We start from the raw sequence: 25153 nt of genomic DNA on the forward strand, positions 1-25153 counted from the left end.
ATCAGGTTCTTGATGGGCTGTCAGAGTCACCAGTTTTAAACCCACCATTTCTCCCAAACCCACATGCCCCTGCAGATCAGCCCTGTGTATCCGGTATACAGCCCTGCTGATTTGTGCTGCAGTTTTTGCGGCTAATAATAGCCATTTCTTGTGACAAGTTATTTTGATACTCAGTTAAACAGCAGCAGGAAAACAAATTAATTCAATAATGGTGAGGTGTCATCCCACACTGGTGGGTAATACAAACATTCATCTGAAAAGCCCCAGTAACTCTTATGATTGTTGTCATAAAACTGTTTTACATCAGTCAAAATGAAAGAAAAATCTAATTCCTCGCCCTTTGACGCCCACTAAGAGTAACTGGGAGGCTAGAATTCTACATCATAATGAAAGGTTACTGCAGGAATCAATCAGGAGGACATGACAGCATAAAGTAAATAAAATAGATTAGGATAAAAATTAAAACAAGAATACAGTCTGTGCAATGACACAGGCAAGCCGATGTTAATATATCTAATTCACTTTCAGGCAGTTCATGAGTAATTTTATTTTAACTGTCCCCCACCCGCTGTACACATACACATTTGTACACACTCTGCGAAAGAAAAACATTCAGTTTGTTCTGAACACTCGCTGCATGCCCACCCAAATGCCTGATAAGCCAACACAGCCCCTTAAATGCAATTAATGTCATCCATTTTACTTGTATTTTTGCTGTAATGTAAACTACATGCTTGAGCTGGCTTTGGTTAATTTCTAATGACAGTCTCCCAGTGATGTTGTCCAAAACAATTACATTGATCCATAAGCACGTAAAAGCCAACAACTCAAGAATCAGTTAATGTGGATTGGACGCTAAAGGAAATTATCATGTAGAGGGCAAAGGGCAATTAATGGTTAGTGACCTCCACCTTGCTCCATTTTATCAACCAGTCCTGCTTACATCTAGAAATACAGGCTTAAAAAAAATATTGACCAAACAATGCACTTCAAATAAAGCTTAGTGTCTGCCAGGTCTGGCAATTGCCTCAGGTTATATAGCTAATGGAGACCCTGATATGGTGTTACGAGATCACATATTGTTGTCGCTGACAATTATCTTGTATTTAGCACATTATTGCTCATCAGTATAGTAGTCAAAGTGGCATGGTGACACAGAAACAAGCTGCACAACATTTGCCTCCAGCTGCTTAACGTGTGGGAGTTGTAACATAGAATGCAGATTTAATTTACACAGAAAAACTCACCCAACTTTTAGAAAAGCATCCTTTACTAAACATATGGCTGTTTCGTCTTTATTTTTCAACGATCACTTGACCATGCCACTTTGTTTAAAAACAAACCAAGAAAATTAATCGTTTGCTGTCAGCTGAATTTTTTCCCCCTTCAAATCGTGTCAATTTTGAGTCTTGGAGGGGTAATTTTAACTTTGGGTGATTTTGTAAAGTGGGTGACATTATCAACTGCCTGGAAATATCTCGATTGGGAAAGATACATAATGGATGGCAGATTTTCTGCAGTCACGTCTAATGAATATCCAAAGATAAAAACAGCCCTGTTTGCCCTGACCAGGTGAAAAGGTTTATTTCGTAAATCTGGATTTGCCACTGGTTAATCAAGTTTTAATTGACACTTCCGCATTGATGCTAACATGTAGCTTGCGTTTATACAGCACTTTTCATGTCACTAAAGGTCTCATGACACTTTACTGGAGAAGCAGCAGTCACACCATCTTGGCTTCACACCGACGACTGTATAAATGCAACCAGCACAAACCAAAATTTAAAAAGTTCACCGACAACAGGCTAAACTACCCAATAAAGTTTTAGTCTTAGTTTTTAACCTTTTGTTTTAATTAGAGACATGGATGCAGGTCTGCAGCTTTTTCTCTTGGCTGGAGAGGGGTGCCTGACTTAAGACTAGATTTGGCAAAAGGGAAAATACATAAACACTCGCCACATTAAATGTCATGAGAGATGTTTGGAAAGATGCTGAACTACCTCTCACTAGGAAACTACTAAACAAGTCTTAGCCAGAGGCACTGAGTGAATTCTAATAGCCACATACATGGATTTTTAAACTAATTATGGAGCAGATCAAACTCAATAAGGTGAACTTTTGTGAGATATGATTCTGGTGGAGTCTTACTGAGTAAGAGGTCCTAGAATCAGTAGCGGAGATCATTGCATACCATTTGCACTGCTTCCACTGATCACTAATTTATCCTCCTGTTCTGAAAGGGAAGCTTTATTGCTCTTTATTTAAATAAAATATCTGTGGAGTTCTACTTACTTGATGTTGTCAAATGATGTGGGCTGCTCTAAGCCCACTGTGCATTCTGAGAACAAAGGAGAGCCATTTGTGAAGATTAGAGTTGATGGAGGGAAGACAAGAAAATAAATAATGTTTTCCTATCCCACTAACTTTGATTTTTTATGGTAGATCCTCTGCATAAAAATATAATTTGCTAATGGATTTCCTAATTATTAGCTACTTCTAATATAGAGCCACAGTGCTGATTCCAAATCCTAAAAACCTTGTTTAAAACTTTAGGTACACATTTGACAAAAATGGAGTGGTATTGGATTATAGTGTCCCTTGCTCAAATCCTTGTTATTCAAAGGGATAAATGAACTGAATTCAACTTTTCTATCACTAATGCATCTAACGCAAAAAAAAAGGAAGCTGTAAGTTATTCTGTTAAAAAATGTGATTCATTCACTGGGGTCTTTTAAGATTCTAACAGGTTTAACACACTAAAGTCCCAGTGCAAAGTTCAGATTTAATCCTTGGTAACTCTCGGGATGCCATCACAAGTCCATTCTTCCAACATCTCTAGCCAGCATGATCTGAGCCCCAGAATAGCCTGTCATCATGGTTGGACTTCTTTGAGTTACTTATCTGGCGGTACATAACAGTGATCTGTGATACAACTCTCCCAACTGTACTGAGAGGTAACTGGTATCCACTTAGTGCTACTCCAGCACAACTGAGACCGGGATCTCGCCAGCAATAAGAAATTAAGTTGTACTTAAATGCAATGTTCAGCCACAATGTTGAATCAAAAGTGGGGGGAGGAGTGCTGTGAGGAGAGTAATAGGGTCACATTTCCAGAATTGTTTGTTACTGATATTCACTTTAGGTCTGGCTTAGGTTCCACATTCAAATAGGCTAACAACTTATTAAAATTAACTAACATATGCTACTGATTTTATAGTGTATAGCTGTGATGAAATGAAATTAATGAGACATAGTAGGGCACAATATCAAAGGAGCATTAATACCAATTTACCTGAAAATATAATGAATTCAATGTCCAACATTAAAAATGTTTACAAAAGTGGACAAGGCACTAAGGTTTAGTTTCCAAGCCTGAATAATATGAGAAATGTAAATAGTTATTTGAACTCTCCAGCAGGCAGGTGTTCTAAATACTCTGAACTGATCTTCTTTGTTATTGCCATACAAAATGCTAGCACAATGGTTTATGTCTAATTCCCAGTTAGCTTGCTAACACAATAAAGGGAGTAGATGGAGATTAGGCGGGTAGATTTTAACTTTCACTACCAGACAGAAAACTGGTGGCAGCAGATTGACTTTGAATGAAAGCAAAATCAGGTACAGAAAAAAAACAGGCTATGATCTAATCCATGATGAGCTTGTTCTTCATTATTGGTGTAAATCAATTTCATCCCAGATTCTACATGCAAAGGTGACTGTGATAATAATGCAATCTTGACTGCACAAAAAATATACTTCTCCAAAAAAAAAATAGATGAGTGTGTCCAATACTAAAATGTCAGTTCATCGGAGCATTTTAAGTTTTGCTCCCAGCACACTGGCTGGAATTTTACTGCCCCGCCTGCCACAAAAGTTGGAACCGGTAAGGGGTGGAGCACAGATAGGTCCGTTGACCTTGGTTGGGATTTTACGGTTTCGGGACAAGCAAGGCCGTAAAATCTCGCCCACAGTTTCCGAAGGCTTGCTACATGATCTGAGCTTAGAGTCACAGTCAAAGTGAAAGGCCCTTCAGCCCATTAAGTCTGCACTGACAATAACTACCACTAAATCCCAAAGCAAGTGTCCCATATGCCTTCTTAACTATCCTATTCATGTGCTTTTGACTTCAGGGATCTGTGATTAATTACTCTAAGATCCCTCTGAGCTTGTATGTGGTTTTCAGATCGGAACAGCATCAGGTTACGTCACGGTGACCCCCATCACCCACCAGCCCCCATCACAATCAAACAGCCTGCTAACCACCATGAATAGCCACAGAGACTTTCCTGTTTGTTTGCTATAACTTCATTGGCAAAAATCTCAGATAAAACTGCCCAAATGGTGAGGCTTTTGCTGCTCCTCGGCCAAAATTGTATCAAAGAGCAGAGTAATTTTTCCACTGTCCAGTTCTCTTAATTGAAGATATTTTCTTCCACGAGGCAAAAAGACACATGTTAATTTTACATACAAATAGGAAACAAAATCAGACACGGAGGAAAACTGTCTGCTGAATTACTGTGAGATTGCTTCCTGCTCCAGATGTAGACCAGTTTCAGACTGAGAGCTTCCCTATCCCACCCTGGGCGCTCCACTATCTTTTCAAGCTACAATGCTTAAGCATCGTTAAATGTGAACTTTGCATGACAAAATGCTTGGACGACTAAAGGAAAGTCAGTGCCCAATGCAGGCGTTAGACCCTTTACAACACTGATACCCATTTGATGTTTACAATGTTAAACTGGGTGGCGTGGAACACAGCTGCTGCTGGTCTACACATGATGTTAAAGTGTTTGCTGCTGATCATATATTTTAAAAATGTTTTTCTGAACGTGGAGCAGTGCAAAGTGCTTCTTCAAACCACCCCACCCCAATCAGCCCCATTGCAGCATCAAATCTGGCTGCTAACCCCCACCTTCCTTCCACCCAAAGTTTCCTCTTCTCCCAAGGGCCAGCATCAAAGTGAGTCAGAATTTAAATTCTTTTCACAGCGTCCAGTTTGTTGGCCTCATGCAATTTAAATGAGGTCCAAATTTAGGCTGGCAAGTCAGCGCAAACCAACTTGCCGGTCTCAAGTTCCTTAAACAATGTGCATCGGGAACCAATGTAAGCCAGCAAGGACAGGAATGATGAATGAATGGGAATTCGCGCAAGTTGGGATATAAGCAGCAGAGTCTTGGATGAGAACAGGTTTCCTGAAGGTGTAAAGTGAGAGGCCAGCCAACAGAGCAATTGGACTGCAACAGAGGAATAGATGAGGATTTCAGCAGCAGACAATATAAGCAGAAGCTGAAACAGGTGATGTTAGGATAGGTAGCAGTAGGTGGTCTTAGTGACAGAGAGAATTGGGGGTCAGAAGGTCAGGGTCGTACAGAATAATATATCACAGAAAGTACTAGAAACACTTTCTGCTTTTATTGCAGATCTCCAGCAACCACAGTATTTTGCTTCTGTTTTCGAATAATATGCCGGTATTTTGTAACTGAACATAGATTTGAATATGACATGTACACAATTCTGTCACAATACAGAACCACACATATTCAAACAAAAGAACAGCTACATCCAAAGATGAATACATAAATGCATAAACAACATCTGACCATGCAATTCATTTCAAAAATTTGAAAAAGTTTTGTGTTAATTCTGAGATATTCTACGGTTCAGAAGTGCCCTAAGTAACATCGAGATGGTGGTAACGACTTCACCCTAACGCAGCTTTGAGCAGTTCAGCGTTATGTCAACTGCACTCATGCACAGATTCAAGTCCTGCGTTCCTTAATGATATACTGTAATGTCAGGTGGCAATGCGAATTTACAGTGAAGACTGCCAAGGAGTTTTAGAGCAGTATAGACTCCAGTGAGGCGTATTTCACACTGGGCTGGTTTTATGAAGAACACTTCACCGCCCTGCCACTGTGCCCAGATGATGAATTGTGAAAGAAGCATGACAAGCTCCATCATTGTTTGTAAATCTTAACTGTTCCTGCTCACTAATTCTGGATGCAATTTTCAAAGACAACAACCAACAGAAGGACAGAGCTTCAGCTCTGAAGGTTATTCAACTTAACGGTAAGCTTAGTAAATGGGGCAATGGTCACACTTTACTTACTACACAAATTATATGCAATAGTATTCATCCTTCATACCCCATCCTCTTTAACCATATAGTTTATAGTATCGAAAATCTCAATGCATTTATGTCTTAGTTTCCTTTAGGACCTGAAATTCTAATTATATTGGATTTAACTTTAAAATATTAATGGAAAATCCTAATGTATCAAAGCACTTGTTTTCTGGTTACATAGCTTAATGCTTGCATCGCAGACATGCAAAAGCAAAGCCAGGCTAAGGATCAAAAGAACAAATCTGTAGCATTCTGAGCTGTATTTGTTTTAATCTGTATACTACAGCAATCCTCACCAACTGCAACAATGGGGATGCAGCATGAACATGAGGCATTGCTGCAGTACATGCAACCAGCCCCAAAAAACAAGAGAGAAAAGGGGAAGCAAAAGAAACGTGAAAATTTCAGCTGCCATTGATGAAGTTTGCAGTGGCAAACAGCTAAAAAGCCAAGTTGCTCGGAAAGGTGGTGTGTGGGAAGTACTCTGATAATGTGGCAACTGAATCAGCAAAACTAGAAGGATGCAAAATCAAAGGTAAACGATAACAGTCAAATTCGGCACCTAGAAGTACACAAGTCAGGAATGTGATGGAATACTCCCTACTTGCCTGGATGGGTGCAGCTCCAATAACACTCAAGAAGTTGGACACCATCCAGGACTAAGCAGCCAACTTGATTGTCACCACATTCACAAACATCCATTCCTTCCACCACTGACACTCAGTAGCAGCAGTGTATACTATCTACAAGATGCACTGCAGCAATTCACCAAAGATCCTTTTTCCAAACCCAGGACCACTTCCATCTAGAAGGACAAGGGCAAGGGTAGTAGATACATGGGAACAGCATCACCTGCAAGTTCCCCTCCAAGCCACTCACCATCCTGACTTGGAAAGAGATCGCCATTCCTTCGCAGTCACTGGGTCAAAATCCTGGAATTCCCTCCCTAACGACATTGTGGGTCAACTCACAACATGCAGCATTTCAGGAAGACAGCTCATCACCACCTTCTCAAGGGCAACTAGGGATAGGCAATAAATGCTGACCAGTCAGCGGCACCTATGTCCCACGAATGAATAAAAAAAAATGATAAAGTAATTTACCTAAGCAATAGTCTTCCTGGAGTTTCCTTCTCCTTTGTCCAATAGCTTGGGGTTGCTGAGGATGACTTTGGTGCTGGTGTTGACCATCTTTATAAGCCATGTAAAGCCATGAAGCTCCAAAACTCGCTGGTTGAATCACACTATGGTAGTCATGATGTGGAGATGCCGGCGTTGGACTGGGGTAAACACAGTAAGAAGTTTAACAACACCAGGTTAAAGTCCAACAGGTTTATTTGGTAGCAAACTGTGTGGCTTTTGCTACCAAATAAACCTGTTGGACTTTAACCTGGTGTTGTTAAACTTCTTACTGTGAATCACACTACTCAGCTGTTTGCTTTTATTCCATTTTTCTTTCTGGGTCTGATTTGTCTCCAGTTTGCCTGCCTGCTCCATTGGTCCATTTTCTTTCTCAATTCTTAAATCCCATTGGTGAAGATGATCAGTTAGTTCTGCCATTCACAAAGCTCCTAGATGCCCTGTTGCCCTCGGGCGTGTTGATACAAGCTCATATTTCCAGCACATTGCAATAGAAATTAAATTTGAGCTAAAGGATGCAGGTAAAAATCTCACTGGTGGAATCTGCAGAATACCTCGATCCAACTACATTTGGCCCATTGGTTGGAATGTTGTGCAAAGGTGGTGGCTCTGCCATTTCCCACCCAACCTCTAGATTTAGTCTCCAACATCTTCTTGAGCTTCCTCTTCTGTCCACTGCAGCGCTGTCGCTGCAGGGATCGGAGAGCTGCTAGCCAATCAGATTGACCAGCAGCTCTTGGAGCAGGACTTTCTGCCAAGCAAGAGACGGAAGTCCTGCCTGCAGTCAATCAATGCTCACTGGGCTCCGGGGCAGTCACAGTCGCCAGCCGGGGGGGATGGGGGATGATTAAAATTAGAGTTTATTACCAGAAGGAGTAGTTCTAGTGACGAGCAAAGGTACATTTACGAGAAAGCCAGAAATACACATGAGGTGAAATGCAGTAGTGGGAGGAGGCTTATGAGGAGTATAAACACTGCCATGGACCTGTTAGCCAAATAGTCTGTTCCTGTGATGTAAACACTGGGGAGAAACCTGTTCATATAGTGCCCATTCCAGCAATGCTCTGCAGACCTACCTTGATTCCCATGCAGACAGAGCCATTGGGGCCTACCTATGAACCTAGCATGGCAGTCTTCACTGATATTGATATATTTCCCCCAACTGTTTTATGGTGTAAATGCATGCTATTTAGCCCAGCTCCAATAAACACCAAATATGCTGTTACTGCACAGTGTTGCATACACATTTTAAACATGTTAGAACAGTTTACATAGTTAATCTTAGCATAATGAGTTTTTCTTACAAAATGTATACCCTCTGGTTATTTTTCAGTAATGTGAATTCAATAATATACCACAATTCATCCTATCAAAGCTCTGATATTTAGATCGTTCAATACATCAAGGTGTCTGATATTTGACAGATTAAATATATTGATGTTTTCACTTCAACCCCCGCAACATTGATAAATGAAGACTTCACTGCTTTCTACAGCATAGTGGTAAACATGTAGAGCCTCTTTTGTAAGTCTATCACTGAGCTACATAGCCTGCTGTGCAGTTACCCTGCATACCGTTCTACATCAAACAAAAATAACTGCAGTTATTCAGTGCATTTAATACAGGAAAATGTCACAAAGTGTTTCTCAGAGACACAATTTAAATATAAAAACAACACAAGTTTTACAATTTATTTAAACTGGATTTTAATATGGATTGGACAATATGCCTATGGTAGTTGGGCTCTGCCTTGTCCCTGCAGAAAATAAAGGATGCAAAATGGGATTCACTGGAACCAGTCGGAGTACAATGATCTTTTCTGGTCTTTTGCTTTTTTATTTCCCATTTAGCCCATGAACGAGGAACACTGTATAATTATTTTGGCATTTCACAGGAAGAACATAGAAACAGCCCCCCGAGCCTCCTTTACCAATTAAATTAGGTTATGGTTGATCTATACCCAACTCCACTACCTGTTTTTGATCCATTGCTTTTGATACCCTTACCTAACAAAACCTAACAATTTCAGTCTTGAAATCACACCCCTCCCCCACCCCTTAAGCCAACCTTTTGAGAATGTTCCCAATTTCCATTGGTCTTTGTGTGAAAAATGTTTTCTGATTTCACTGCAGAATGTCCTAGCTCCAATTTTAAGCCTGCGCCTCCTTGTTGCAGGCTGCCCCAGCAGAGGAAATAAAATATTAAAGAGTGAAGCCCTATCTTTGCACCCTACCACAAACTCCATTCCCCAGTCAGCAACTCAACCTCTCTCCCTAGCCACTGTCTGAGCCTGAAACAGGCCAGCCAAGGCCTTGGTCTCGTATTTGACCCCAAGATGAAATTGTAAACCCATATCTGTTCCTTCACCAAGACTACCTACTTATTTCCCTGTAACACTGCCTGACTCCACTCCTGATTCAACCCATTTGGTCCTGAAACCCTCACCCATGCTTAGTACATCTAAACTTGACTATTCCAATGCTCTCCAGGCCAGCCTTGAACTCATCCGAAACAATGCCGCCATAATCTAACTCGCACAAAGTTCCATTCACCAATCTCTCCAATGGTTGCTGACCCACATTTGTTTTCAATGTGGCAACATCTCAATTTTAAAATTCTTCTCACTCATCTTTAAATTCCTTTACAACCTCATCCCGCCCTCCCTGTTTGTAACCTCTTCCAGCCCTGCAACCCTCTAATTCTGGTCCCTAATCCCCCCATCATTGGCAGCCATGCCTTCAGCTGCCTCGGGCCTAAGCTATGGACCTTATGCCAAAAATAAAACCTCCCTGCCTCTCAACCACCTTCTCATTTAAGATGCTCCATAAAACCTAAATCTCGGATAGAGCTTCTGGCCTTCTGTCCTAATATCACCTCTTGTGGCTCTCTGTCAAATTTTGTTTTATAACATCCTGCGAAGCATCATAGGGATTTTACTACGTTAAAGGCACGACATAAATAAAAGTTGTTATTGTTGAAATAGCTTATCTGTGTATACCCTATTAAATGCATGTAACATTTTAATTGCCCTCTTGGATCACCCAATAACCTTTGAAACCTAAGGGAACATAAGGCAAGCTTATAAACCTGACTTCATAATTTGACCCTATATAAACTGAATCCAAAACCAAAACATTGTTCCTGAGACCAAAAGAGAAAACGCTGGAAAATCTCAGCAGGTCTGGTAGCATCTGTAAGGAGAGAAAAGAGCTGATGTTTCAAGTCCAGATGACCCTTTGTCAAAGCTCTGACAGCTCCTGGTTTCCCACTATTAAAAAATTAAATTTGGCTATCCCAGGTCCAAAATGGAAGATCTCACACTTTGCACATTAAACTCCATTTGCCACAGTTTTACCCAGTTAGTGGGTGGAATCTTCCAGTCCGCCAGCAACAGGAAGCTTGGCAGGCAGGGAAACGTAACCTGGCGGGGGCTAAAATTCATTTTCCCAGCAGGATGAACTTCAGCAATTAAGTTCTTAGAACTTTAAAAGCAGAAGGAGCTTTCCAACAATGTCAGGAAGCCCTTTTGCACACATTAGAATCTCATGCATGCTCTTCAAAAAGCTCACCTTGCTGGAATTAAGCTCCCCTTCCAAATTAAGTTCCTTGCCAGCGAGAAATTACAACGTTCACTTTTGTGACTGCACATAAGTAGTTGTGGTCACCAGATTCTAGCTATGCAATCAGAACTATTTTTTGTTGTGCCATTTTATCCATGACTGCAGCCTGGAGATAGAAGACCGTGGGCAGAAGTCTCCCAATTTGAGACTGTGGTCAGAACATAGAGTGTTCCCCACTGTGGAGGCAGGCAGGAAAACACGCCAAATCCTCTGGCTCCAACCTCATTCATTCTGCACACCATATTTAGTGGTGGGTAGGCCTGGATGGTGTGAAGTCCACCACTGTGTGCTGGGTGCCATATTGAAAAGGCAAACAACATCACTGACCCACTCTTGAAGAAAGGTGGACCTCTTGAAAATGAAGATAAATCTCCAGGAGCACTCTGAGACCGGAAGATGGATCTCCTGAGAATGAAGATGGATCTTCAGGAACATTCTGAGGCTGGAAGATGGATCCCCTTCAGGGCAGCTAATTTGGAAGGTTCACCTGCAGATGCACCATTGACCCACTGTGTGGTGTTTCAAGGTCCAGGATTGTGGGCGGCCTCCATTCTGAACTCCTGAGGCAGTCCCAGAGGTTGTTCAGGTGAGTCCCGAACGGGTTTCACGCCAGCATGTTTTGCTGCTGGTAGCGCAGAGAATCTGGCGCGGGGTTCTGGCTTTCATCCACGTCCGATTAACGGGAAGCAAGTGAGGTTCAAGCCGGCCCCTGGCAGGTTTAACAACCATCATGGCGGACACCAGCAGAAGATCCCACTGTAAATTTACACTGGTATGAACCCGATATTTGGGCCTCCCACCATATTCTGCCTTCATGCCCACCATCAAATCCGCCGGCAGGGGCCTGGGAGAATTCTGCCCAGATTATGTATGTACTAAGTCCAACATTCATACTCACTGCAACAGAACTTATTACTAACCAAAATATATAGTTCACAGGATAAGATCTTTAAGTCGGAACCTGGTTTCACTAAGGTTCTTTTATTTTAATCTAGGAGTTTTTTTAATGGATGGAATGCTCTTTCCGAGAGTTTGTGTAGACTTGCTGGGCCAAATGGCCTCTTTATGCACTGTAGGAATTCTATGGTTCTAGCATCTGTTAGCCCTTCTTTAAATTTACTTGCACTGGTTGAAAGAGAGAGGAAGCTGGAAATCTGCTGGCAGTGCCTTCTTCACTGTGGTCAGATACAAAGGACAATTAAAATGAATGATAACACGATGGCTATGCTTCAAAGTAAGTACAATTGCAGAAGCAGTTCCTGCACATATTCTAATTTCCTGAAATAACTCAAAACAATTGTCCTACTTACCTGCAAAAACTTTGCAGATATTGTACCAATTATATCTTTGGTAATTTGACAGAATACATTGCAGTATCACTCTAGTGTACATTGACATCCATGCACTCACCTCTTCATTCATATATTTACACCTATAACACTTAGTATTAGCTGGTTGTACAAATATCAGAGTTCAGAAAAGCTGTACTTGGTAAATAGACTCAAAGCCAGAATCCATCACGTCAGTAAACTATATCTCAATCTCACTTATAAAGATACTGAGCTGTAACATTAACCACTGTATTAGGGAGCGGGGCCCTAGCTTCCAGCTGTTCAATCTTCAAATTTTTGCTATATGAAGCAACAGTTTCTCTCACACACACTTAACTGAAATGTAAAAATAATTGGTAATCATGTTATAATGGTGAGTAAATTAACTCAACCAATTTGGATCTAATCCATTTACTATAATTCTATCACATTTTCTTACAGCTAGGCTCCATTGTAATAAACAGAGTTAAGAATTTGACTGATGCCCAGATGTTATAGAGATTAGTTACCGGTTAGTATTCATCTCACCGCTTGGCTGAATGAGAAGGAAAGGGTGAGCTGGAAGTGACATGTCCTTTCACTGCAGTTCCTCCAAGTATGTTGCTACTGTCTCAGTTTGGAGATAGGTGACCTAAACCTCTCCTCCACTAGACCTGGAAGGTGTTGAAAGTTCCAGATGAATCTATGCAGCTGTGTCTATTAGTCTGACTTTTCCACCTTTTTAAACCATATGCAGAAATTGTTCATACAATTACCTTCTTGAGAAATTAATCTGGCATTTTGAACATGTTTTAGATAGAATCTATAGGTTTTCTCCATAAAAAACAGCAACAAATAAAATGATGAACAAAAAGGTTGACTACAAAAAACGGATAGAAGAATCTTTTATTATTTGTAATGTATTCCCTGACATTACCTCTGGTGATGGAACAGTTTCAGGCTGAGAAGTCCTCACACTCGTATTCCTTTGGCGAATCTGGTAAGCAAACTAAACAGTGTTTGTACGGCTCATATAGTACTGCCAACATAATGTTGCCATTCCTTTACTGGAACATTATATTGATATTAACAGTGATAACTGAGCACTTTCAGTAGAGAAAATGTGACAAGATCATTATCAAGAAGCTTTACCTTCAGGGACTCAGAGGTTCCTGTCTCCAGAGACACTCAGCAGCTTGCCTTGAGTGGCATTCCCGAAGGGTGGTCAGGGCTTCTGGATGTTGTCAATAGTGTCATGAGAGAGGATTCTGAGCTTGGTGTATTGATGCCAACAACTGTTTTAATCGCTGCAGATTTTTTTTTTCGATGAATTTTAGTCCTCATCAAGAAATGGTAGTGTTGGGGCAATGGAAAACTTTCCCTGTTCAGTTACCCAGTATCAGCATAAAGAACTCCCAGGTCAGGCACAGCAACAACAGCTGCACAGTAAAGCTCCCTTTACTTTGCTCCAACAAAGCGCCTTAATCCTAACCTCAGGAGAGCACTCCCGACTGCACCAGTGCAATATTTCCATTTCCCATACACCAGTCTCTCTGAGTAAGATCGCCAATTAATATCAAATTAAGAGCAGTTTTGTGTTGTGGGTCCATACCCACTAGGGACTAAATTGAGACTGCTTAGATTAATTTCACATGGGATCCTTACAGCCAACAGAGAGAGGAGACCTTCATCCCATCAGCCTGGGCTGATTTAAAGCCAGATACCAGAAATGAAACAATAGTGTGCTAAAATACCTCCCAGTGCATTACATGAGACAGGAGACTCTCAGTGCTAACAGTAAAGCTTTTTTTTTACAGGCATGCATCCTCAAATAAATGAAATCAAACTAGAAACACGGTTAAAGGGAATCGAAACAGCTTAATGTCGTCCTGTCACACAAATCATCTCTTGTGCAGTTAGTTTTCGTGATTGATAATTGACAGTTTTGCATTCCTCTGTGATCAGTACCAGATGTCTGCTGATCTAGTCCTTGACTTTCTTCCTCCCATTAACAATTAGTGTGCAATATTGTAACTGATGTAACATGTGCAGAGCCCAAATTCAGCAGGAACCATCCTGGGGACTGAACATCCTACCTGCCCCTTGTCTGTTCCCTGTCTTTCTTGGGAATAAAGTGCAATTAAATATCTTGGGAAGTTGCCAACACAGCTGGGACAACTATCCTGGCTAAGTTGGGAGACAAATGGCGGCTGTGCCATGACATGGTCACCACCCAGCAATGAAAGTTTTTTTTGAAATGCCCCAGAATGTTGAATGGCAATTCTGTTCATACAGTCAATCACTCTACAAAGGCATTGCCAAAAATATTTAAAATTTATATCCCCTCCCTAGGCCCTTAGTAATCTTGGATGCCAGGGACACACCAGAGGGTTAGCAGTGACCATGCAGTTTCCAATGATGTGCTAATGGGAAAAATAGTACTTGTGGACATTTGTGACAGTAATGGCACTTTGGTTTCAAAACTGGGAGAATTTAGTTTACAAGTAAATGGGAGTACCATTTATGTTGTTTCCTTCCTGAAAATTCTGCCTCTTTTTGGAGATAGTTCAAGAGACACTGATAGCTCTCTGGTAACTTTCTCAATAGTCCAATATATGCGTTGAGACAATGAGTGCCATTAAACTATTTATCCATGAGTAGCATCATTAATCCAATGCAATCTTCACATATACACGCAAATATATGTGCACCGCCAGCAGAAGCTACTGGATAGCAATGAGAAGCAGAACACAGGCTACTATTCTCCGCCTCTGGTTCAAGGACTCTAAGTCAGCTAAGCGAAAGTTGTTGCACCTGAGCATTACTACAGCTGAGATCAGCAAACTCAGAACAGACGGAGGACTAAGACTTGTACTTCTGTTCTGTAAGAGTTAGTGCTACACTCGGCCTTTATCCTCTCATCATTTGGAAGGAGTCTAAATTATATCTTTAGGTTATACAGTGTTTATTCCTCTACAGTGTAGAGCATACCACCTGCAGGTTACATATATAACACATGGCGGAAAATAGATTCTACACTTGAGGAGCTCACAGTTCAGCAGCAACTGAGATGCAGGTAAAGCTGTATGCACATTTTAAAATCTAATTTGGAAAACGTAACAAGCCTCGGCAAATTCTGGAGAACCGTTCCAACGGTGGGAACTAAATTGGGTTGAGGTTTCTGTTTGCTGGATTGTTTGCGGGCAGCAAGAATTCCCATTCCTTCACTCTAAATCACGGATTTCTGACAGGACTACTCTAAAATGCACTGGAATGATGAATATATTCTCAAGGGTATAATTCCATTAAATCTCTGAACAGATACGTACTGCACCATATTGATAGGCAGCAAATTAGTTGCAATGTGTTTGCAGAAAAAACATTATTGGAGTGGGAGGTCTACAAAAATTGTGGACAATTAGTCTTTTGCAACGTGGAATGAAAGCTCTCTCTCTGCTAGCTATAAATATTCTAACAAGCTTTTGGCAGTCTCAAGCCCAACATTTTGCCATAATTTTGTTCAACTGACAACTGCTCAGAGAGACTGTAAGGGCATCCACAGATCATGCAATCCCATACTTTAGAATCTGTCCTGCCGTGATGAAGAACTTATCTTTAAACACTGCCACTGAAGAAACAAGGATAAAGGACATATCGCTTTCTCTCCGAGTCTCCTTACAGTATCTCTCTCACTCAGTAAGCTAATTTGTTCTCACTCTACATACATTAGTGGCCAATCTCGTTTCTTCCTGCACAACTTAAGTAAATAAGCATTCCTCTAGTGGTAGAAAACAGATACCAACATGGTAACTAGTTTTTCGCCTGGTGGCACGATAGCAGGAGTTAGCATTGCTGCCTCATATCGCCAGGAACTCGGGTTCAATTCCAGCTTTGGGTGACTGTCTGTATCGAGTTTGCACATTCTCCCCGTGTCTGCGTGGGTTTCTTCCAAGTGCTCCAGTTTCCTCCCACAGTCCAAAGATGTGCAGGTTAGGTTGATTGGCCATACTAAATTGCCATTTAGTGTCTCAGGATGTGTGGGTTAGGGGATTAGTGGGTAAATACGTGGGGTTATAGGGATGGGGCCTGGGTAGAGAGTCGGTGCAGACTTGTGGGTCTAATAGCCCCGTTCTGCACTGTAGGGATTCTATGGATTCTTTGATTAACCTCAGGCTGCAAGCTGCCTACCAGGGGAATCCAAGATCATCCCAAGGAATCCAATGACAAAGGAACCCTGGTTACTGCAATCATGTCCCTCATTCTAGGACAGCCACGGCTCAACAGAATTCAACCACAAAGCCACAGTTCGAGATTTTTTAAAGTGGCAGTGTTGCTAATGTGCAGAATGAATGCACAAGCAATGAACTGACAATAATATAGGTGCAAATTGTGCAATAAAAGAGGGATAAGGACAGAATAAGGAAAAATGGGAGAGGAAAGTGTTTCATTTAGTTCCTATCGGCTATTTTAAAATGATTAAATGTTTAATGTTTATTAAACAAAGACACCGAGCATTCAGTTCGGACCGAAATTTTGGTGAAGAACTACATTTGAACTGTTGGGCACACCTCACTTTCATATGCTGACTAACCGCTCTGCACTTTCAGTATTTTCCCTCTTTATTAAAGATCTGTAGTACCCCTTTTGCATTTATATATAAAAGTCTTGTTTCAGATGCGAGAATGGTGAACTGATACATTTTTTTCATTTCTTGTTTATTTTGTCATGGACCTTTAGCCTCGGCTAACCATGTTCTAATGTTTTGAGATGCAAGCTAATAGAATAATAAACTACTCGTGGAAAAATTAATAGACATTGTAACTGCGGTATTTTGATACTTCCCTTAATTTTTCACAGTAAAAAGGAAAATAGCATCTAAAAACATTTAAAGGTAAAGGGAGACACGCTAAAAAAAAATTGCATAAGAAGATATGGGAAATAGAAAAGGTTGCACTGGTGCAGTGGGGAGTACACTTTGAGGCCATAATTAACACGTTCTTTGGACAGAGTAGAGGAAAATTTATCCTGTATATGGCCTTTGCTATGTACGATCTCCGGAGTGCCTGATGCTGACATTCAATTAAGGAAGGAAAAATGTTCTATTGCCCAATTCTATCCACCTTCATGAGCATGCAATTCATCCACTCCAAAGGAGGACTTTATGTGCATTGCAAATAAGTTGACTTTGAAAGGAATGTACGCTGAGTAATCTGCCTTTTTTAACACAATGAAGTTTTAGTAATAGAACGGAGCGAAAAAAAAACTTTAACCTACCATTGGATTTTACATCTGAGAAAGAGGAACCATCTTCCAGAGTAAACAGCTGAGGAACACAAGCAGCTGTGCTTAGGCCTTGACCCAGGTATGAGGCTGCAGAGTAGTAAGAATGCATCCTGTATTGTGGTGTCACATTGTGGCCCGAAAACCGGTTCTCTGGAGTTTTCATTTGCTGTAACAAAAAAAAACATTATTCACCTATAAATCCTTTGTGCAGAACAATAGCAAGGTGCTTGCAGTGTTTGGCATTTTGTTTATTTATGGCAATTTACCCAAGTATGAGCCAACCCATTGGGACAAAATGATAATTAGACACACAGTGAAGCTATATTATGCTGTTTAATAATTCGGGGTATGAAGTTGGAAAAGCTGCCTTTTTACTTGCATCTACTTTCATAGTATAATTAGTGAGTGGAGAAAAATATAATTCAAACTGGATATACATCAGCACATTGAGGTATACAATTAGTAAATGACTGAGGAGCTCCCCCTGTGGATCAGTATGCAAAAGGTTAGCAGAACACTCCCCCACTTTTGAGAGTAGAGTTTAGACGCATGAGGCAGGATTTTACGGGTGGCAAGGTTTCACGCTCCAGTGCCAATAAAGTTGGTTTAAACTTGCCCCCGCTCAGGTGGGTTGCTCCGTAGACCTTCAACGCTCTGATAATTGGTCAACTGTCCAGGATGACCTGCTTCAGAGATCTGCCAGCCAACTCGCTTGTCCTAGGAGTGGGTATGCCTGCTTGGGTCTTTACTGGAAGGATGGCGAGGGGTGTCAGGCCTCTGATGGAAAAAGGGGCCAGTCAGGAAGTGGTCATTTAGGACGTGAGGACTGTCTGGAGCTTTCCCGCCACCTGTTAAGTCATGACTAGGTCGGGTGGGGAGGTAAGGCACCCACGGAATTTTTACAGGCCACCCTCCCACCCACCCTTGCAAATCTGTCCACAGGCGAACATAACATTCTGCTTGCTATTTGGACACAGTAGAGGGAAGCTGTAGATAGCCTATGCTATATATGAGCCTGCAAAGCACAAAAAGAATTCTGATATTTTGGATGGGTCATTTTTGAGTTAGCTGATCTCATGTGGGCAACAGTACGTAGGCTGCAATTTGCGTCAGAGCTGCTCGGATGAAAACCAGCTAATATTCAATTACTCCCATTAGAAGGTCAGTATGTGCAGGTGCCAAGTGAAAACAGAACCAGGTTGGCTCTGACCCTCTATAGTTGACTAAAACCCAAAACCAATTTTTCCACAATTATTAGCCAGCTGGCTGTAAAACTCCACACGTTGATTAAGCATCAAGGTCTAAGTAATACAACAATACACATTTAAAATAAACATTGAGGAATATATAAAATATATATTTCATGATTTATAAACTGAACAATATGTTCGCATTAATCCAGAGAATAATTGAACATGATGCTTTATCTAATATCAAAAATAACAGACTGGTTGAATCTATGAATTACTATTTCTCACTGAATTTCTATTGCACGGTTTCTGGCGTCACTGATCAGGTTAGCACTAGTGCAGCTTTATAAACTTTACCACACAATTTTAAGCATCTGGGTTCTAAAATATCTTACATTTAGCCAAAAAAAAATTAAAAATCTCCTTTTAAATGGTGATGTTAACATACAAAATATTCCCAAAGCATTTCACAGAGGGGAAAAACAAACAAATCAACATCGCGTTCGGAAAGTTAACCAAAATTCAAGAACAGTTGGCGAGAAGAGTTTTAAGGACACACAGAAACAGGCAGCGGGATGGAAGACTTTGTGGACTGGATTCCAGAGTAGTGCCAAAATAGCTGAAGGCTCTGTTGACAGTGGTGGAAGAAAAAGGTACGAGAGCAACAAAGGCGGTCAGAAGTAGAGGTCAACAGTCAAAGCAGAACCAGCAGAGGCACAAAGGTCAACTTCTGTGCTGCAAAGTTCAGAGATTTTATGAATTGTAATAGTGTTACGAGATTACTCACTCTCCAAAGGCCAGTAGTTACTTTTATTGCACATCAATCTTTCTATCAGAGGTCTTCCAGCTACTTGCAGAAGTCAATACGTGAGTCAAAATCACTCTGTACCTACACCATATGGACTGCAGCGGCTCTCAAAAACAGTTCACCATCACCTTCTCAAGGGAAATTGGGGATGAGAAAAATATGCTGGCCTACAGCCAGTGATGCCCAGGTCCCGTTAAAAAATTTTAAAAATTGGCTTTCTGATAGTTGCGTTTATGTGCACAACAAAAAAAAGAGTAAGATGAAGAAAGTGAGTTTCATTTTGGCAGGTTAGGGATGTAGTCAGATAGGTAGCAAATGTGAATTGAATGGGCTGGATTTTACAGGGCACTATGGTTCCCAACCTCGCCTGCCCAAAGAGTTGGTGGGCAATGGCTGTCCTGCAACAATTTAACGCTAATAGCAGCATTAACTGCTTTAAGACAAGACTTCTGCCACATCTCATGAAGAAGTTCCGCCTTAGAGAGCTGCTGACCAATATAGGCAGGGGTAGGATAAAATCTTTAAGTAGCCACTAATTGGCTCCTTAAGGCCTTAATAGACCTTACTGGCCAGGGATGGATGGAAAGCTGGATTTTACAAGTTACACCCCCCCCCCACCTTCAAACCAAGGAGCGTAAATCCAGCGAATCATATGAAGGGCAGCACAGTGTTTGTACTGCTGCCTCACAGTGCCAGGGACTCAGATTTGATTCCCAGCTGGAGTCTGCACGTTCTCCCCGTGTCTGCGTGGGTTTCCTCTATGTGCTTCGATTTCCTCCCACAGTCTGAAAGACGTGCTGGCTAGTTAGGTGCATTGGCCATGCTAATTCCCCCTCAGGTGTATCTGAACAGGCGCCAGAGTGTGACGACTGGGGGATTTTCACAGTAACTTCAGTACAGTGTTAATGTAAGCTTACTTGTGACTAATAAATAAAACTTTTAACTTCTATTTTAGGGAAAAACAAGAGAATAGAAACAAAGTATACTTTACAATGGAGTGAATAAATAGAGCTGTGGGGCTATAAATATACAAAGAACAAAGAACAGTACAGCACAGGAAACAGGCCCTTCGGCCCTCCAAGCCTGTGCCGCTCCTTGGTCCAACTAGACCAATCGTTTGTATCCCTCCATTCCCAGGCTGCTCATGTGACTATCCAGGTAAGTCTTAAACGATGTCAGCGTGCCTGCCTCCACCACCCTACTTGGCAGCGCTTTCCAGGCCCCCACCACCCTCTGTGTAAAAAGCGTCCCTCTGATGTCTGAGTTATACTTCGCCCCTCTCAGCTTGAGCCCGTGACCCCTCGTGATCGTCACCTCCGACCTGGGAAAAAGCTTCCCACTGTTCACCCTATCTATACCCTTCATAATCTTGTATACCTCTATTAGATCTCCCCTCATTCTCCGTCTTTCCAAGGAGAACAACCCCAGTCTACCCAATCTCTCCTCATAGCTAAGACCCTCCATACCAGGCAACATCCTGGTAAACCTTCTCTGCACTCTCTCCAATGCCTCCACGTCCTTCTGGCAGTGCGGCGACCAGAACTGGACGCAGTACTCCAAATGCGGCCTAACCAGCGTTCTATACAGCTGCATCATCAGACCCCAGCTTTTATACTCTATACCCCGTCCTATAAAGGCAAGCATACCATATGCCTTCTTCACCACCTTCTCCACCTGTGTTGCCACCTTCAAGGATTTGTGGACTTGCACACCTAGGTCCCTCTGTGTTTCTATACTCCTGATGACTCTGCCATTTATTGCATAACTCCTCCCTACATTATTTCTTCCAAAATGCATCACTTCGCATTTATCCGGATTAAATTCCATCTGCCACCTCTCCGCCCAATTTTCCAGCCTATCTATATCCTGCTGTATTGCCCGACAATGCTCTTCGCTATCCGCAATTCCAGCCATCTTTGTGTCATCCGCAAACTTGCTGATTACACCAGTTACACCTTCTTCCAAATCATTTATATATATCACAAATAGCAGAGGTCCCAGTACAGAGCCCTGCGGAACACCACTGGTCACAGACCTCCAGCCGGAAAAAGACCCTTCGACCACTACCCTCTGTCTCCTATGGCCAAGCCAGTTCTCCACCCATCGAGCCACTTCTCCTTGTATCCCATGAGCCTTAACCTTCTTAACCAACCTGCCATGTGGGACTTTGTCAAATGCCTTACTGAAATCCATATAGACGACATCCACGGCCCTTCCTTCATCAACCGTTTTTGTCACTTCCTCAAAAAACTCCACCAAATTTGTAAGGCACGACCTCCCTCTTACAAAACCATGCTGTCTGTCACTAATGAGATCGTTCCGTTCTAAATGCACATACATCCTGTCTCTAAGAATCCTCTCCAACAACTTCCCTACCACGGACGTCAAGCTCACCGGCCTATAATTTCCTGGGTTATCCCTGCTACCCTTCTTAAACAACGGGACCACATTCGCTATCCTCCAATCCTCAGGGACCTCACCCGTGTCCAAAGAAGCGACAAAGATTTCCGTCAGAGGCCCAGCAATTTCCTCTCTCGTCTCCCTGAGCAGTCGAGGATAGATGCCATCAGGCCCTGGGGCTTTGTCAGTTTTAATGTTCCCTAAAAAACCTAACACTTCCTCTCTCGTAATGGAGATTTTCTCTAACGGGTCAACACCTCCCTCCGAGACACTCCCGGTTAACACGCCCCTCTCCTTCGTGAATACCGATGCAAAGTATTCATTTAGGATCTCCCCTATTCCCTTGGGTTCTAAGCATAATTCCCCTCCTTTGTCCCTGAGAGGTCCGATTTTCTCCCTGACAACTCTTTTGTTCCTAACGTATGAATAGAATGCCTTAGGATTCTCCTTAATCCTGCCTGCCAAGAACATCTCGTGCCCTCTTTTTGCCCTTCTAACTCCCCGTTTGAGATCTTTCCTACTCTCTCTGTATTCCTCCAGAGCTCCATCTGTTTTCAGTAGATCATTCTACTGAATCATTAAATGCTGGATTCCAGTTAGAAATTTTAAGTTTTACCTAAAGATGCACAGAGGTAATGGTGAACCTGTACAAGGCACAAGTTAATTCACCATTGTAGTTTTGTGCTCAGTTCTGAGCATTTTACTAGAGGCGTAGCAATGAGCATCATGCAAAAAAGTGTAATGTCGATTTAGTAGAATGGCATCAGAAATGAGAGGATATGTAATTATGATTAAAGATGTGAGGGATATGGAAACATTTACAAGGGAGGGACGGCTAAATGACTATAAACTCTTCAAAAATATAAAAATAGGTTATTAGTGAAAGATTATTTCCACCAGACAGTTAATTGATAACAAGTTTAAAATTGGTACCAAAAGGAAGAGGTTGGAAGGCACTTTCTTTCGGGTAATGGTCTTATAATCCATGCTTCACCTCAAGTGCAATGAAGTCAATAATGGTATTCAACATGAAATTAGATTAAGATTAGGATAATAATGAAATGCATGGACAGGAAAATCAGATTACAATAGATAAATGGTAGCATGTAGTATACAGACAAGAGCACATGCATAATGGGTCGAACTGATACTTAAATATATGTAGGGTGGAATTTTTCCATCTCGCCCGCCATGGGAATTGTAGCGGGCAGGACACAGACCACCCAAAGGTGCGTTGACCTCGGGCGGGATTTTCCAGTCTTGGGGTGAGCGTTGCCAGAAGGTTCCACCCATAGTGTGCGTTTGGGAATGATGTCTGCTATTTGTGAACTTCTCAATGTTAGACAGGTACAAACGTTCATTACTAGGTGTTTCAGTACTTAGAGCGAGTTTTACCTACGAGGAGAATCAGCTTATACTTTTAAGAGTTTAGAAAAATGAGGTCCTCTCATTATATAAGATTTTGAGAGCACTTGACAGGGTAGGTGCCCACAGGCTGTTTTCCCTGGCTGTCGAGTCTAGTATTAGAGGGCATAGTCTCAGGAAACAAGTGTTAGCCATTTCCGACAGAGAGTTGTGAATCTTTGGAATTCTCGACTTTAGTGGGCTGTGGATGCTCAGACATTGGGAATATTCAAGGCTGAGATCACTAGGTTTTTGGACTCTAGGGTAACAGTAGAATGTGGAGATCGGACAGAAATATGGAATTAAGATCATGGATCAGTCATAATCTTATTTATTGGCAGTGCCATATGGTCTATTCCAATTCCCATTTCTTATATTCTAAGCACCATTGCTGATAGTTGCATAGTGAATTGGCAGCAGAAGATGCTGAGTAGTTAGATGAAGGTGGTCATTAATTGCATCCTGGAGTTTTAGTGCAAAGCCTCCACAGCAGGAATGTGAATGTCGTGAAAGGTTTAATATATACAGTATACCCAAGGTTTCCAGAGCAGAGACCACATATATTGTCACATGCTTAACTGCCAAACTCAGTGCACAATCCAACACTTCAATGACATGGAAGACAGAGTTGGGTAGCTATTGCACCATGCAGATCACCCTCTTGTGTTGTGTACAAGGTGACAAGTGATGCCTCATTCCAGTCCTACTGTAGTATCAAACTCCATTTGAAAGTAGACCTATTAAGATCTGTATCACCATACAACTCAAGAGTTTCTCATTGTGGGAGACAACTGCCTATCCTGTGCTTCATTTTGATGGGTCATCAGATGGCCCTATAACTGCTGTCACCATATCTGACTCCTCAATATTCTTTTTGATCCAGCTGGCCATCTGGCAAATGTTCTGCCATTTATGAAGCAAGATAAGCTAGGCTGGATGGCTGAAAGGCAGCAGCCACATCCGTACCTATTCCAGCACGTGCTTGTTATTAGCACTTCCTCAGCAAGTCCGTTGACTTGTCTGGGAGCAAATTTCAGGGTAGTAATGAAGGCAGTGAAGTGAGACAGTATGAAATGGCTGTCTCCATCCATCCCCAGTACATCAGACCCTTAAAAGGCAGTCTATTGCAGACTGGAGCCTTGGAGTTTGTGACTAGCGGTATGAGTGATGCAGGATTATGTGAGGTGCTGGCCTTATCTCCAGTACTGACAACTGCAGCTTATTCTTGGGAGACGTGTACAGGAAGAGACAGGAGCATAAGTTAGAATGCTAAATGGAGTACATACCTTCCAACATCGCATGGCCCTTCATGATTCAGTGTTTACGTAAATGGGATTGGGCTTCAGCAAAAACAGAAAATGGGCAATAGTGAATCAGCAGCTCATTTTACACCCGTTTTAATTTATTTCCTTAGACTGGACCTGGATTTTTTCAGGACTTTTGTAAATCTTCCCCTCTGATAAATATTAATTAAAATAGAAAAGCTTCAATAAATCAATCTGAGAATTAGCCATAAAAGTTAAGATGTCTTAAAGTGGGAAACTCAGTGCTGTTTAGCGTGTATGTGTAGACTACCTGAGTAAAAGAAATAACTGTCAGGGTAAACACTGCAATGCGCATAATTATAATTACATAATAATAGATTTTTTATTTATTATTTTGTATGCTCACCTATATCAGTATAAAATTTTGATTTGATTTATTATTGTCACTTGTATTAACATACAGGGAAAAGTATTGTTTCTTGTGTGCTATACAGACAAAGCATACCGTTCATAGAGAAGGAAATGAGAGAGTGCAGAATATAGTGTTACAGTCATAGCTAGGGTGTAGAGAAAGATCAACTTAATGCAAGGCAAGTCCATTCAAAAGTCT

The 25153-nt window shown here is 41.6% G+C and overlaps 1 protein-coding gene across 1 annotated transcript in view; it reads right to left on the reverse strand.

Annotated features, from left to right (window-relative positions):
* LOC144494658 (doublesex- and mab-3-related transcription factor 1-like) overlaps positions 1-25153 on the reverse strand; it is a 142823-nt gene that overhangs the window by 17685 nt on the left and 99985 nt on the right. The window contains 1 exon segment of the mRNA XM_078213862.1: positions 17468-17642. Within this exon segment, the coding sequence (XP_078069988.1) occupies positions 17468-17642 (175 nt within the window).

This window comes from Mustelus asterias, chromosome 6 (assembly GCF_964213995.1).
Source record: "Mustelus asterias chromosome 6, sMusAst1.hap1.1, whole genome shotgun sequence".
NCBI classification, from domain to species: domain Eukaryota; kingdom Metazoa; phylum Chordata; class Chondrichthyes; order Carcharhiniformes; family Triakidae; genus Mustelus; species Mustelus asterias.